This window comes from Argiope bruennichi, chromosome X1, assembly GCF_947563725.1.
Source record: "Argiope bruennichi chromosome X1, qqArgBrue1.1, whole genome shotgun sequence".
NCBI classification, from domain to species: domain Eukaryota; kingdom Metazoa; phylum Arthropoda; class Arachnida; order Araneae; family Araneidae; genus Argiope; species Argiope bruennichi.
The window spans coordinates 118,146,525-118,163,141 of record NC_079162.1 but is presented as its reverse complement, the minus strand read 5'-3'; the positions used below and the strand labels follow the sequence as shown (position 1 = coordinate 118,163,141).

Sequence of the window (16,617 nt, the reverse complement as noted above, 5' to 3'; positions counted from 1 at the left end):
CTGACTTTGTTATATTTGTATAGTGACTCTAAAGTAATCTTTGCTCAAGACCACAAAACTGAGTCACTTCAGTTTGGCTGACACTTAATCCCAGGTCATGAATATGCATTTCGTGCCGGAAAATCAACAATGCCCTCCGGCTTCGATTAGAAGACGATTGATCTAGCCATGAAGACAATCGTTAGGAGGAGGATCAAAACAACAAAACTAAAATTGAAAAGGATGGGGTCTCTCCGGAAGAAAAAAAACGATTCTTCCAAAGGTTGACCGAAGACTCTGGCAGGCCGTTCAACCTGCAACTCACCGCTTCGCCTCCAGTCAGGCCGGAATCGAAACCAGTTTCCGTACGAATTGAATATCGTTTGGTGAAGAGAGGAAGTCTCATCCTCAAGGTGAAGTGAGCAGATGTCAACAGAACGTCAGGAAGGAAGAGTGCTGCGGTCGGTCCAGCCGATACTCGCCGCTGCTTCGGGATGTGCAATGTAATTGTTGGGTTGTGGATCTGTTTTGGAATAATATCATGAATGTCATTGCCAAAAGATGCCTTCTCCTAGTGATCATCACATTTCAATGTGAATATCGGATTACCCTGGCACAGGAGGCAACGAATGGTATGTACCGACCATGTGTCGATTTGATATGTAGATCATATGATTAGTAATAATTCAGATCAGTACCCGATTTTGTGTATTTGGTATGACAAAACATGTAAATCATATAATTATTAAATCATGATTTAAATCAATGTTTTTTAGTCTAGATTATGAGGATATTTTGAAATACTTTGTATACTCAAGACTTATTCTTTATAACAATAAATATAAACCTTCTTACGTTATTTTCTGGTACGAATATTTTCTAATTATGAAATATAACGCATTAAAATATGGTGTAATATAATATTCCATTTTATTTATTTTGTTGCAATTTAGATTTTCAGCCTAAATAAGATTTAAGTTATTTTTGCCTAATCAGATGGATACATAGGGCATAAAGGATTGACAAAAACTAATTTTCATGTTTCTATAGATAATTTAAGATCTTATGTGTGGTTTACGAAATATTCTCCAAAGAAATTAGTCATTACCTAATGAAAAAAAAGTGTCACCAACTAAAACATATAAACTTTCTTACGTTATTATTATTTTATTTACTTACGTTATTTCTTATACAATTACTTTTGGTACAATTTAGATTTTCAGACTAACTAAGGATTGAATTATTTTTGTATAATTAGATGGATGCATCAAGTATAAAGGGTTGAGAGAAGCTGATTTCCATGTTCCTATTGATAACCTAAGTTCTGATGTTTATTTTATGAAATGCTCTCCAAAGAAATTGTTTAGTCATTACCTAATGAAAAAAAAAATGTCATCAACTATAAGAGGAAGGAGACATATCTGAAGAAAACTTCCGACCATTAAATCTCAATTAATAAAGATGAGTTATAAAAATAATTTATCATCATGCCTAATTTTTTATTTCTATGTTTTCAATTATGCAATTGATTTAAATATGAATTTAACTCAACTTTATGTTGTATTATAAATATGGCATTTGAAACAGTTTAAAAAATACACACAAATTTTTATTCTTTTTCAATGTTTTTTATTAGAATAAAAAGTATTTAATAATTCTTAACAACTAAAATAATAAAATCTATATGTTACTCATACGAGAAATTAGTGCAAATTATTAAAATATAAGAAAGATGGATACTAGTTTTGGTTTTACGACATTTAAATTAACGACATTTTAATTAACTTATTTAAATTAACGAGAAAATTAAATGTTGGCATGCTAAATAAACATCAATAACTTACAAATACTTCTATCTGCAATTTACATACCCCTCTATTTATGTTTTCTATAATTCAATTCAATTCACAATTGCAATTTATTGTATTTTTTATATGGTACAAAAAGGCAAACGATTGAATCTTCATGACCGAAAGTATTTTCTTCTCTTATTGAAATATACACAGTTCTTCTCTTATTGAAATATATTGCACATCGTCTCATTTATTGGGCACATAATTTTGCAACAAATTTTTACGGATTTATCGAAACTTTACAATAGAAATCAAAGAGAACTTAAACGATATAGATATTTTTCAAAGTGATGTACTGGAGTTGCATCTTTGTAGTCATAATTAATATCATCATGGATCAGGTACACAGGTTTCTAATAAAATAAAATTCGATTTATTGGCAAAATAAATTGTATCATTTTTAATAAAAAAGGACCTTTTTTGTAGTAGACTGATTTCTTTTGTTATGTAATACAATATATGTTATTTGATTCTCCAGTAAAACGTTGTATCATTTCAGTTTTAAACATATTAAATGTTTTAAATTTCACTAATCAATCAGTCTACTACAAAGACGATATAGAGCGAACTCTTTTTAGTAATAATCAAACAAATCCCTTATCCTCTTATTTATAATGAAATTCTTGTTTTCCCTCTTTTGTTAACAAACTGTTCATTCGGTTCATAAATAGGGCTCATCAGATACATTTTCTAGTGATGGTCAGTTAACGAGAGAAATCCGCTGCACCATCAGCGAGTGATAAATTTAATATTCTAAAATATTCCCTTACTTAAAACAATTTAATTTATGGCATGAAAGAAACACAGAGGCAGCTTTATCATTACGTGTACTTTGATAATCGCGCCGAAACAGTGCAATCCTTGCCCGTCAAACGAAACTGTTATTTCTGCATGGAAATTCAATTCTCAAAATAAATATTGAAATCCAATGAGCATTTAGCAATTACTGTAAATGTATTTTAATTTGTAAATGTTTTATTGAGTATTCTTAAGAGTTATTGCTGCTTAAAATGCAAGATAATGAATATTGACGAAATGTGTTTTCCTTCAAACTTAAGCAAAATTTCGCTAATTTAAAGGAATGATAAATTTTTTACATCAATTCTCTTTACGTTTGGCTACGTTATATTTGCTATGCATGAGAATATGTCAGTAAATATTGGTAAAGAAAGAATAAAATTTCCTTTTGCCTAAGATTCAGAAGAACTTTTATTTCATTAGGGGCACTAGTTATTTTTGTACCAAACAATTTCACTATTTCTTTAAGAGTGCAATTTTCATTAAGAAGCAAAATGTCTTCAAATAATATTTATAATATCACAGTATATTATCTAATATCGTTTCTCACCGGTAACCATTTTTGAACTGCTGATTCGGTGTACAAAACTCATCAAGAATTAAAAATCTCTTGTTATTTTTAAAAATTTTTCCTCTATTGATAAATTTTCTTTAATGATGTATATAACCCTTCTAATAACGGATAACTATAAAAATAAACATAGAGAAATTAAATTTTTGTTAATTAAAAATCCAAATTTTAATTAAATATATCGAAATCTCTTCTTTTATTTAAAAAAATTCTCTCTGACATCTTTTTTATTTGTATTATTCTCTATCTTAAATTATTTCAAGACACGAAAGATCAACCACCAAAGATCTGCCTTGTACTTTCGTACAGATTAAATATTCTCTCTTTGGCGCGGTGTGGAAAATATGAGAAGGCCGTGTTAGCTTTTGGTAACTCTTTGAAACTACGAAATCCGTCCACGGCAGCCTAGGGTAGTTTTAAAACATGAGACTTTAATGCAATTTAACTAAACTAAATCGATATTTTTATAGTAGATTTAAAAGGCATTTTCTTGTATTATGAAGTTTAGATGCATACAACTAAGGCGTTATTTCTTTCAGACTAAAAATACTTGGTCTCAGTTCCCCGAATTCACTCACCTCTATTTGTATTATTTTAAGTCTTTTAGCAAATTGAGAAAAAAGGCAAATTTTACTCTACAAAGTGTAGTTTTGTTGGTATTCTGACTTATTACTTTTATCTCAATAACTTTTTGACAAATTAAATTCAATCATACTGATACCTAAATTTTAAAAGAATAAAAAGCTTCCTTTTTTGTATAATTCTAAAAATTAACATAAAACAGCAGTTCTTTGATACGGTTGAATTTTTAAAGATCATAATTCATCGAACAAATTACTCTTTGTTAGCATTATTTTATCTTTGCAATTTTTGAAGAGGAGTAGCAATAAAATTCAGAAGGACAAACAAAAGATACAACAAAGTAATTGAATTTTTTTTTAGGGGAAACCGTCTGCGTAGATTTCGCACTTGTTATGAAATTCAGACAGAGAGATGTTATTCTTGCTTATAAAGCAGCACTGAAGCGAAGCAGCTGCGCTTGTTACGTGCCACTGGGTCTGAGTTCGAGTCTAAAGATAAAAAATTATATAAATAAAAACAAACGATCCGCTCAACCGGTATCAAAGTCTCACTGCAAATATCTTGTAACTTTCCCGTACATTGATGCTGAATGTCTTGGACTAGTTTATTAAGGTTTTAAGGGTTTTTTAATGAACACATTAAATGTAATTTAATAGATAAATTACTTTATTAAGAGAGAAGATAACAGAAATCCTCATTCATTCCAATAAGGTACAAACATTTCCTCAAATTGTTTTCATGAACTTCATACAAAATGCAGTTGGATGTCCGGATGAAGTTCAAGAAATTGCAGTTAGACTTATGCAATTAAGTTCAAAAATTCCAGCAATAATGGAACGGTCTGCAATAAAAATTATCTTGAAAAATGCAGAATGTGGATTTACAATTGTTACAAATTTAAACATTTTTACTTTCTAAAGCAAAAAGTTTTATAATAAAAATTATATTTTTGTATTTTTTAAAATGTTATTAAGTATTTAAATTTCTGGTGTAGGTGATGGATAATTGCATTTACTTGATAAATACAACCAAACCATTCTTCTTTCTTCTTCAAGCAATTTTTTAGAGTGAAAAGATTATAATTATATGAAAAAATGTAACAAATGAAAAACGTACGAAATGTATATTACACTTTCATTTGATAATGTTTCTATTCTGATTTACATAAACTTGAAGTTAGTATAGTTTTCTACGAGAAATCATCTTCAGTTCATAGTTTTTAATGAAATGTGTGCTGTTATTAAAATACATTAAAATCATTTTTTTATCATTTTTTCTTACATCAAAACAGCTAGCATTTTATGACTTCGATCACCAATAGCTAAAAATTTTAGTTAGGCTCATCAGCTTAAATGATATAAGGACTTTTATTTTTAAAATTTTGTAATACATCTAGTAATAAATTCATTTTAACTCTAAGATGTAGCATGGAAAAATTTGTGCAAGAAAGCCGAAAATGCAAAATATTCTCATGTTTTAAAACAGTTCTTTTCAGCTTTATCATTTAAAAGATAACTCTACCATTCAAAATCGTTTGAAACTCTTTTTATCTGTTCTGCATGATCTAGTCATACGGTATTAATTTTGAAACTTTTAAAGACAACGCAAATTTAATGGAAAACTTTTCACACAGTTGTTAACATAAAAAATATTTAGTTAATTGCACATTTTACCAATGAAAAGTTTTGAATCATTCTTGAAATTTTTTTAAAAACTCATTTAAAAATGTACTCCAATGTTAAATATACCCAATTTTTCATTTTTATAAAAGAAGCAATGAGTACATAAATATGTTTTCCATATGATTCGTTGATTCACGCCTTCTTACATTTATTCGACTTACGATCATTTATGGTCAACCGTAAATTTTGTAATAGTATTTTTGTCCTAAAATTATCATTATGACATCACAAATAATATTGAAATATGACAAAAAATATTTTACATTTAAGGAAAAGGGATAAAACAATCGTGAGTAAAGTTAAAAGCTAATAACTAAAAATCAATTAAATTTATCAACTTTATTCCGTATTCTTTAACAAAAAATAAATCAAGGTGGTTTTCTCAAATAATTTTGTTTCACTACAATCAAAGAAATTTAAGGAAACTAGTGCTGTCTAAATCGTCATGATTAAAGAAGTAAAGATTAGTATGAAGTAAAGTAAAGATTAGTAGTAAAGATTAGTATTTTGAGAAGTCTTGAAGTGGATTATAAGTTAGCTAACATTGATTTTAAATTGTTACTGAAAACTTGATTATGTAAAATTAAAATAGTAAAAATTAAAAATTAGCTATATATTTAGTTTGTTTGAACAAGTTCATAAAAATGTTTTTTTAAGTTATATAACTCTATTTAAACATCAAAATAGGAATATGGGTGATATTTATTATTTTGTATTGAATATACATGTATTGTATATATGTTACCGTTAAAGTATATAATGCAGTTATTTCATAGAATACCTAGTTATTCCATGAAATAACTGATCGTGTCCGTTAAAGTGTGTAATATGTTATTAATTTGACACTTTAACTAGTTATTCTATGAAATAACTAGGTATTCTATAAATTAACTAATGAGAGACAGTTAAAGTGTAAAACAAACAATTTATCTAAAATGAAATTAAACTAATGATAGACAATTAAAATGAAAAAGAAGCAATTTATCTAATTTATGCAGCGTATAAATGGTATTTATGGAAACGTACCATAAAATCATTTGTTACAACAAGGATTACTAAAATGACACTTGAAATTACAAAGAACATTATTTCTAAAACAAAAACATTTTTTGTTGACACACTGGTTTTTACACGAACATTTTTTAAATCCCTGACCAGTACCTAAACTTTGAGCTGTAGCAACCGACCGGAGCGATATTTCTACATCCGGTACTTCTTCGATTTTAATTAATTTTTGTTCGCAGACATTGAACTGGGATCGGGAATATAATTGTTTTATGCGGCCGTTTCTTGTGCCCAATTGGAAAAATCCTTCTGCGGTTATTTTTATAATGATAGCTAAAATAGATTTGGCATCACTTTTTCCTCTGTCAACTTCAGACACTGGGATACGGACGGTAAACCCCACAGAGGCTTGAGAATAAGATTTATCAGACATTAATTTCATCTTTTTCGGCCTGGAATAGTTCATAAATGCAGTAGGGGTGGAAGGTAAGTGTATTTGTCGTGCGAGATATATGATATAGATTATTTTACACTTTAACGGGCTGCAGATCGTTATTCTATGAAATAACTAGTTAAACTATGAAATACAAGAGAATTTTACACTTTAACGGACACAATCAGTTATTTCATGGAATAACTAGGTATTCTATAAAATAACGGATTTCATACTTTAACGGTAACATATACATATATTTAGTATAGTAAATCACGAAAGTATAGAATTAATTTTTTCCTTCTTTCTAATTTCTATTATAAAGTTGTTTTGCTTCAGATTCAGAAATAGCACTTAAAATCAAATTAGCCAGTGTTTTCCTGTTTTAGGGCTACATTGAATGAATTCGATGTAAGAATGACCCACATATTAATTATTATTTGTAAATTCTGCATATATTTGTAAAAGCATCATCATAAAACACTATAAAGATCTAAAAATGAGAAATATAACTCACATTTATAGAGGCACTGTAATCGCAATAAATATTTACAGTATATAACAGCTCATTTCACAATACCTCTTTTCGGTAAACAATTGGAAATTAATTCGTTATTCGAATTGCGAGAATTCATCAGCACCAACTTTTCCCAAAGAATGTAACGAATGGAGTTGGTATGGCTCTGAGAAAAAAAAATTAATGTGTGTTTGAACGTTTATTTTATTCATAATAATTGAATTTATTTTTAAAAATCACAGTGAAGCTTTATAAAAATATTAAAAGGGTTAGTATGACTTACGACCTTAGTAGGGAGTCCATTGTTGTCCTTAGTCCATTGTAACTGTCAAAAGGTTTGAATCCGAGAATTTGTCGTCTTCATGCTTCAGATCTCCATGAGTTCGAAAAACCATGAGTTTGGCATTCCATGAGTTTGGCATCATGTCTGTTTGTTTGTTCGTCCTTCTCTGTCTATGACAAAGATAATTCACGCTTTGAACTAGACGGATGGAATTTGGTATAGGGTCTCTACACTAAATTTGTAGATTTCTATCATATTTTGAGCGAAATGCATTCAGAGGAAGTATAAGTTAGCATGAGGACTACGAAAAGAAGAGAGCTAAATGGATAAAATTTGGTACTCAGATTCAACATCAAAAATGTAGATTTGTATCAAATTTTGAATTAAATTTATCAAAGGACTGACCATCTGTCGGTCAGTACTTTCAGAAGCATGTAAATGCAATAATCCAAAAATTCAATAACTTAAATATATGAAATTCCGTATGTGATTTTTTATACTGAAATTGTCACATTTCTGTTTCAATATGTTGGAAAAAAACAAGTCTAAAACTCAAATTCAATTTTCATGTACTATAAACCGCATGCCAGGGATTCATCGTCAAAAATCTCGCCAAGGATCGCATGATAGATTCAATAAAAATACAAAATTCACGTCAAAGGTCATTATTTTGTAATTACTGTGAACCAATGCCAATGCTAATGATGAAATAATTTAATATGAAATCAAATAAATAAGTTATTGTTCTTTTTTTTTTTTGTGTGTGTGTGTGTGTGTGTGTGTGTATGTTGCAATGAGTGGATAATTCTGTCGAATAAAAAAATCCGACCTGAAATGCGGAAAAAGCGCTTATATTTTATTTTGCTTTTATATTTGTTCTTAAACAAAGAACATTACACATAATAATACACAATAATTACATAATTATTGTGATTAAGGGAATATCTTAAAAAACAACTGCAGTCCTCGAAATAATTGAAAAAAGAAATTATTGATTCCCCTTGAAGGTTTTCGCCTGGGAAAATTTTGAACCTTGGAGATTTTTTAAAAAAAATCCTCAATTGCATGACGTGCCTCTTACCTCTATTTCACGCCACTGATTTTTTTACGTCTCCAGCTGAGTATCACATATCGCAGCATCCGCTAAGAGAAAGGGAACAAAGGTTTAGAATTTGATGAACAATTAGAACATAAATGTGTAACCTTCGAAGTTCCCTTTTTCGGGTTATCCGGTCAATGCGCACATTTCAACGCATTACCTCAAGATGATTCCTCTTTTTATCAGTAAACAGTTTACATTTTTAATAAAAGCTACTGAAAACAATTTCTCAATTAAAGATTGCGTTAATATAATCCGAAATGTTTTCATCAATCTTCCTCAAGATGTATGCCATAATAGTTTTAATAGTTTTAATTTTTTTGTGGTATAAATTGAATTATCTGCAAATTTATTAAATTTAATAATAATTTATTTGTTAACAGTAGCTTTCCTTTCTAAAAATTTTAATTGTTTGACCCCGTTTTTCTTATAAAAAAAACTACGTTTTATCATGTTTGATAAAATTTTCATATGGTATATTTCATTTTTTTTAAAAATTTCATCTCAAATTATTGTTTTCTAAAATCTGAGTTCTATAAGTGATTACTATTATAATATATTACAAATGAACTATAATTTCAAATGAATAAAATGTAAGAATAATAGATATAGTAAAACTCTAATTTTTTTTATATAAGTTGATTCAAATTCGATCTGGATGATTAACGGAAAAATCCACTTTTTTATGCGAAAAAAAACATTTTTTAATAATATATTAAATTAATTGTTCAAAATAATTAATGATTTAATAACTCATACTTTCATTTACATTCTGTATGCTTACAGACTATATTAAAATATCACTACTTCAATATTAGTCAAAGACAGTTATATCATTGTCTTCACTCGATTTTGCTCAGGAAGATTTTGTTTGCGAATTTTCTTCATTTTTCTCCCTTCAAAGAGATTCGGATAGCTGGAGTTCGAAAGATTGAGTTTTACTAAATCCTAACAAAATACTTCTTATTAAGTGGAAACTACCTACTATACGGAAATAAACGAAAAGAGAAATTTTTAACCCTGTAATTTATTTCCTTTAAGCTACTCAGGTATTCATTCTAATCGTACCTAATAGTTAATTGCGAAATCGTAAGATATAGACATATACTTCTAACTGGAAAAAATGTTTTAATTGATGTAAAGAAATATTTTTTATGTCGTTTAAGCAAATACATATAATGCTGAAAAATTATGAAATCTAAATTTTTATGCAGGCCCCGTCTTATCAGTCATATTTAGTAAAATATTCTTGGTGCCCCACCATTTTAAACAAAAAGTTCCACTCTTCTGTAACCAAAACTGACAGACTTATGAAGATATGCTGAGAAATATATATTTGCCGCCCGTCAAATGTTTTTTTTAAATATTCTTTTTATTTAATTTAACTTTTTCATGCATATAAAATTATACTTGTTTATTTTCGATTGTAGTACACTATTTTGACATTTTCAGAGTTTTATTATCAATTTATCGATTTGTTTAGATAAATTTTGATTATGTACTTTCGCCGCTTCCTTTTAATTAGAAAAATTGATGAATCAGAAAGACTGAATTCCTTTATGAGGGTTGGAAATATAAAAATAATAACCATATAATTACAGCCAATACAACAAACGTTTAATCAATAGCGTAGCGAGGGTAACAAATGCCCGGGACTTATAATTTTTTCACTACCAGTCATCATCTATGGCTTAGAAAATATAGATGACGCCCGGGATATTACATGACGTTTGTATTTCGAAAAACGATTTGAAAATGCTAAATCTTTTGTCACACAGCGCCTAGTGCCTAGAAGAGCATCTGTACCTCACTTGCCCCCCCCTCCAGCTCGATTCGCCACAGGGTATAACTTGAAATACTTATAATTCATTAAAGTAGTCCTAAACGTTGCGTACAACTTATTACAAGCGTTGTAGAAGTCTTAGAACACTTGAAGTAGTATTAAGTTTGCTGATGATTCGGGTGGAACGATTTACCATTTCAAGAATCTCTAGAACATTTCAATAATGAATGCCATACAGTGTTTCTTTTTCTTGGAAATCAAACCACAATCTCAAGAACTTGACTACATTAACTCCCAGCTAAAGCAACTCCCAGTTCCAACAAACAAAAGAAAAACCATCTCATTTCCATATTCCTGGAAACAAGTTGTGGAAAAATGTGATGACTACATATCTTTAGTATTCGATTACGAACTTTTGTAATTTTATATACTTTTCTTTAATGAGTAAAGATATTTATAAATTCAGATCTGTCAAAAATTATAATCTTAATTATTTCGTAAATAGATGTAGTAAGGTAATGAAACTACATCCTCCTCCCTTCATGAGATACTATTTCTAGAATATTCAGTGTTTTATGGAGGAATGCCGGATGAAAATGTTCCACCGAAAGAACTATGCAGCTTTTCGTAATTCAGTCACAGGACCAGTTTTGATGCTGTTGCTTTGATAACACAGTTGAAATTTGGAAAACCAATGAAATACCTATAGATAGTTAAAAAAACTACTTATTATTTCCCTCCCTTATGGAAATTGCATGGAAGTTTTCTCCATTTTATTAATTTTTAATTTTGCAACATTGGTTGTTTAAAGAGTGCTACTCAAATAAAAATCTTTTTAAAAATTTTATTTTTGGTGCAGGAAAGTTCATATATCAATCATCGTGTTAAATATTTGCTATTCCTAATGTTAAGCTTTTAAGAATCAATTTCATCAATTTTTTTTATGCTATTGGTAAAAATAAACTATTTTTTATGCTATTAGTAAAAAATATTTATTAGCCGTTAAAAATATTAAATTATATCTGATGATTTCTGGTGTTCATTTTAATGATGCCGCTTTTTTCCATTTCAAGTTATATCAGCATTTTTGTATTATTGAGCAAATTTGTATTCTTATATAAATGTGATAAATAATTGGATAAGAGTTATTTTTCATCCAAGCTTTGAAAATTAATAGCTCTTGAAACCCGACTATTATTAGGCATAATAATGAACATAATGCATCAGAAACAGAAAGATGTTCTAACTTATTGATACCTACAACAGAATTATAAAAAAATCCCAAAAACATACATATTCTTTTTAATTCCATATTCAAGGCTTTGAAAAAAAATTAATTTGTTCCGTTCAAAGAATACGGAAAAGAAACAAAAAAATTCGTAAAAATTCGTAGAAAACAAAGAATTCGTAGAATTCGTGAAATCATATGAATTAAACTTTTTATCGGTATGTGTTGCTTTGTATGGATATTGCAAAATCTATATCATTCTGCACCACCTTACTTTGTTTAACAATATAAAAATTTTAGAAAAACAATGCAGTTTTTTTTTTTGTGTGTATAATGCACTAAATATTCTGTATAGATTACTTTTTTGTCATCAAAGATCTCGAAACAATTTCTTCTAATGGAATTTATTATTTTAGCATCAAGTTATTTTCTGTTATAAATTCTTTATAATTTTTCCATATATGAGCCTGAAACGTCAAACCACTTCTTCCACTGGGAGTTTTAAAATATTTTTTCCAAATTATTTTTAGCCAAATCTTACTTCTTTATGCTATCAAGTTATTTTCTGTTATAAATTCTATTTAATTTTTCTATTCATGAGCTTGAAATATTAAATCACTTCTTCCACAGGGACTTTCAAAATACTTTCAATAACAAATTATCTTTATACAAATTTTACTTCTTTATGCTATGAAAGTGCTCAAATCATTAAGTAATTTTTTCCCCGGCAATTTCCAAATTACTTTCTTTAATAAAGTTTAGGAAAGTTTTATACCATCTGGATCTATAAACGTTTCAATGAAAATCACGCTAAGTAGATATATTTGCATATAAAGGTAAAATTACATCATTTTCTAAAAATTGGTCCATGCGGATATAAACCGAGAACCTATTTGACCTATCAAGGCGAAGAAGTTGATTTAGCAACAATTTGTTCTTAATAAAATTAATTCATAATGAAGTAAAGCAAGACAAATATGTAACGCCAATTTATATTTCAAGCCATTGCTCGTGTTTCAGGATGAAAACAGGTTCGCATCTCACTGTTGATATAGAGATTTTACCTTTTTCGTAAGACTACAATATCGTGTTCGTTGACATTTCGCACAGCATAATTCTTAAAATCATTGCTAGTTTAACTATTCTATCATGTCTTGAAATAATGAAAGAGAAATTTTGGGACAGACCTCGCAAATTGGAACTTTTTTCATTATAATAAATCGATTTATATGACGACGAGGGGAATTATTATTGAAATGTTAGGTATTAAATATTTCGTCCTTGAAAGTGCAAAGGTCGTATATGTCGTATATCAAAAATTCAAATGAATTGAAATCTATCAATCAATTGTTAAAAACCAATATGTAGGTAAGGATGGCTATGCATATAAGCAAGGTAGCTGCTAAAGTAATCGATGCAATGAAGCGAACCTTCATGGATTACGTTTGATCTATTTACCATATTATATACATCAACAATCATATTGCTTTTCGACATCTTGGCAACCTTTGATGATATGAAAGAGTACTGGCTAATGGAATTCAACGAAATGGATTTTTTTTTTATGTGAACTTGTTCATTTTCACTGGCAACTTTCATCATTCAAGATTTGATTCTGTCGCTTTTGTATCATTTTTAGATATTCTTCTGCCGCCTTACTTTAAACCTAAAATTAATTCATTTGCCTCAGTTATACTAATAAGTGTTTCATTTGTAAATATGGAAAACTGGCCTTTGAACAAACTCTCGTAATTCACTTAAGGTCTAAAGACCAGTATATTTACTCGTAAAGTCAAAACAATAAAGTAAGTAATGAATTTAAGAAATTTCATTTGTTTTTCTAATTTTGATTAACCTCTTGCTGTCCTACATTCTTCGCTTATTTGATGTCTATATTTCTTACAAGTGCTGCAAAAATGTTGCTAACATATAGTTCCGAGATAGTTGAATTCAATAATTAAGCTATAATAACGTATTAGAATTTTAATATTTGTTAGAAAATTATTTGTTCACATTCAAGAAAAAGTGTAAAGAATAAATGGCAATAATCTTTTCATCAGAAAAAGAATAATAATCTGAAATCATGATCTTAGATTTAAAACGAATTCAAGGATTTCAAATGTTTTACACTGCATCAGTTCACAATTCATTTTTATGAGTCATTACCGAATGAAAGAGAGGTAAAATTTGAGTAAAAATGGTTTAAAAAAGAGAACATGTAGTCGAAAAATGTGAAGGAAATCAATTAAATAACATTTCACAGGGACTCATATTTCGAATCTGCACTAATTCACTACAAGATACGAGCTCTTGATTTAGATATCAAGTTAAAAAAAAGCCTTTAATATTAAAAGAAAATGCAGTGTATCCTTCCCATGACTAAAGAGAATATAATTTTAAGTCATTGTTTTCGGTCTCGCTTATTTATGCAAATGTAGAATTTTAATTTTAGATTACCTTCTTCTCGGATTTAACAATTCATTTTATGGTTATTTTAAATTTTATTGCAGTTTATGTTGTTTAATTGTAATTTCTTTTATTAAAGTTTTTTTTTTTTACCGGAATCAATTATGTTCACTCAAGACGCTTGAAATTACTTGCTCAAAAATAAAAATTTAGAATACTTTGGGTCTCCTGCAGAAAGTGATTTCACATCAGAATGTAATACTGTGTGCATTCGTTAGATGCTAAAGGATTGGCTAATTTACACCATGACAAACCAGAACCCTTAATCTTAGGGGATTGCCTCCTCCTAATTCCCGGGGAAATTCTGTTAATATTATGAGGGAAATTGGTACCATTATCATATATGACATCTCAGTTGAGAAGTTACATATATACCTGATTGGTTCAACACAAACTGATCGATGTGCAAAATTATCCATTATATTTAACAAACATTGTTTGATAATAAAGGATATCTATGGTTTTCAATATATAACATTGAATGAAAAAAGGATACCTATGTTAAAATTTATAAATTAACCTGGATTTCACTTCCTAAATAATGATAATAATGTATCCATTTGCTTATCGATTCGTTTGAGACTACGTAAGTAATTAGAATGAAAACCCTTAAATTCATCATAATGTTTAATAAAATGCTTTTGGAGGTTTACAATGCAAGGTTCATAGTAGCTTAAGTTGTTGATTTAATAAGCTTATTATATGGCAATCTTGGAGTTTCATATTTATAAATTTTTTATTATATTCTCTCAGCCATTGTTTATATTTGTTGAAATAAGCATAACAATGTTACAGTTCGGTAGATATATCAGCAAAAGCACTTTTGCAAAAATAGAGAGAGAGAGAGAGAGAGTAATGGAATGTCGTGCATTCTAAGTCGTCTAAGAATATCTTTGGATACAAATCATATACTTTTTCAGCAAAAAAATAGCTCATAAACGATTCGAAAAAAATTGCTTTCAACACGTTTTGTAAGTTGAGTATTAGAATGCATCGTGAGAAAGCAACTAATGACTATCATGCAGCTATGCTTGGCTGAGTTTTCCAACTGCAGAAAGTTATGTTAGTGTTTTTATATAATTTATAGTATATAGAAATGTTCATTATTGCAGCCAAAATACATACTTATGAAGTTCACTTCCTTTCCTATTTCAGATGAAAAAGATCGTTTTAGAAAATGACCTTTAAAAGTACTTTCTGTCATATCTATCTTTATTTTCTTAGTCTTCTATATCGAGAAGATGCACCCTTCTAGACGGGCTGCTCCTTTAATAATATTTCGGATATGATTATCAAAAATTAACAAACGAAAGTTGTAGTAAAAAATCTCATGCATATTGGTAAAGAGTTTTAAAAAATTTTATAGTACACTTTAGATGTAAATATATAGTAACTTTTAAAAGTTGTGTCTCTAGAGGATGAGGGAAGTAATGGGATATAATGTTGGTGAAATTGATTTGCACGTCTTTCTTATCATAATAACATAAATAAAAGTCATTGTCACTCGAGTGTATGTTCCATGTCTCCTTCTAAACGGAAGGGCCGATTTCAGTCAAACTTCGCACACTTATTCTTCAGGGCAAAATAAAGAATACCATCAAGTTTCCAGAGTGAAAAAGTTAATTATATTTAATTAGAAATTAAGTGCAATTTTGCTGCTTTTCTGCAGTAACATCATAGCAGTTTATTTTATCATAAATACTTTGATGCTATTTTAAAATTTATTTTCTTTTTTATGCAATTTTTTTCTTCAATTTTCATTATTTATCAAAATTTAAAGCAGACGATTCTTGAAATACGGTAAGATTTTGATCTCCTCAACCAGTATTTTTAAAAAATTCTCTTTCAGATCTCTCAGAATTTTTTTCATTGATTTAAAGATATTATTTAATGATGCTTAAAAGAACTGAAAGGAAAAACTTACACTATATTTTCAAACGATTAAAAGAGATCAAGACCCAAGGGAAGTCAATCAAATGGTGCGGTGCAGTAAAAGAATTGTGTGTATTGTATCTATTTATACAAATTTAGTATTTACATTGAAATTATTTAAATTATGGGGAAGACCGGATATATCAGCTAGTAAAGAAATAAAAATTGCAAACTTCAGCTCATTAACCTTAGCTACATTCCAGCATAAAAATGTAAATAAAATATGAAGTTTACGCTCCCATAACTAATTTTTGTTCATGTTCAGCTTTATTCGTTCGCTGATAAATCAGTCAATTTAAGCATAAAAATAACCTACCTCAGTCGCTAGACGCCAAAACGGAAATTGGAATTTTGCTTCCAGTAATGGAATAGATCAGAGGGGCGGGAATATTTTTTAATTCCACCC

At 28.8% G+C, this 16,617-nt stretch overlaps 1 protein-coding gene across 1 annotated transcript in view; it reads left to right on the top strand.

The window, feature by feature from the left end:
* The first annotated feature begins 411 nt into the window (after window positions 1-411).
* Window positions 412-16,617, top strand: part of LOC129959471 (uncharacterized) — a 73,791-nt gene continuing 57,585 nt past the window's right edge. Inside the window, exon 1 of the mRNA XM_056072315.1 lies at window positions 412-611. Within this exon, the coding sequence (XP_055928290.1) occupies window positions 521-611 (91 nt within the window). The 5' untranslated portion in view covers window positions 412-520. The remainder of the gene's footprint in view (window positions 612-16,617) is intronic.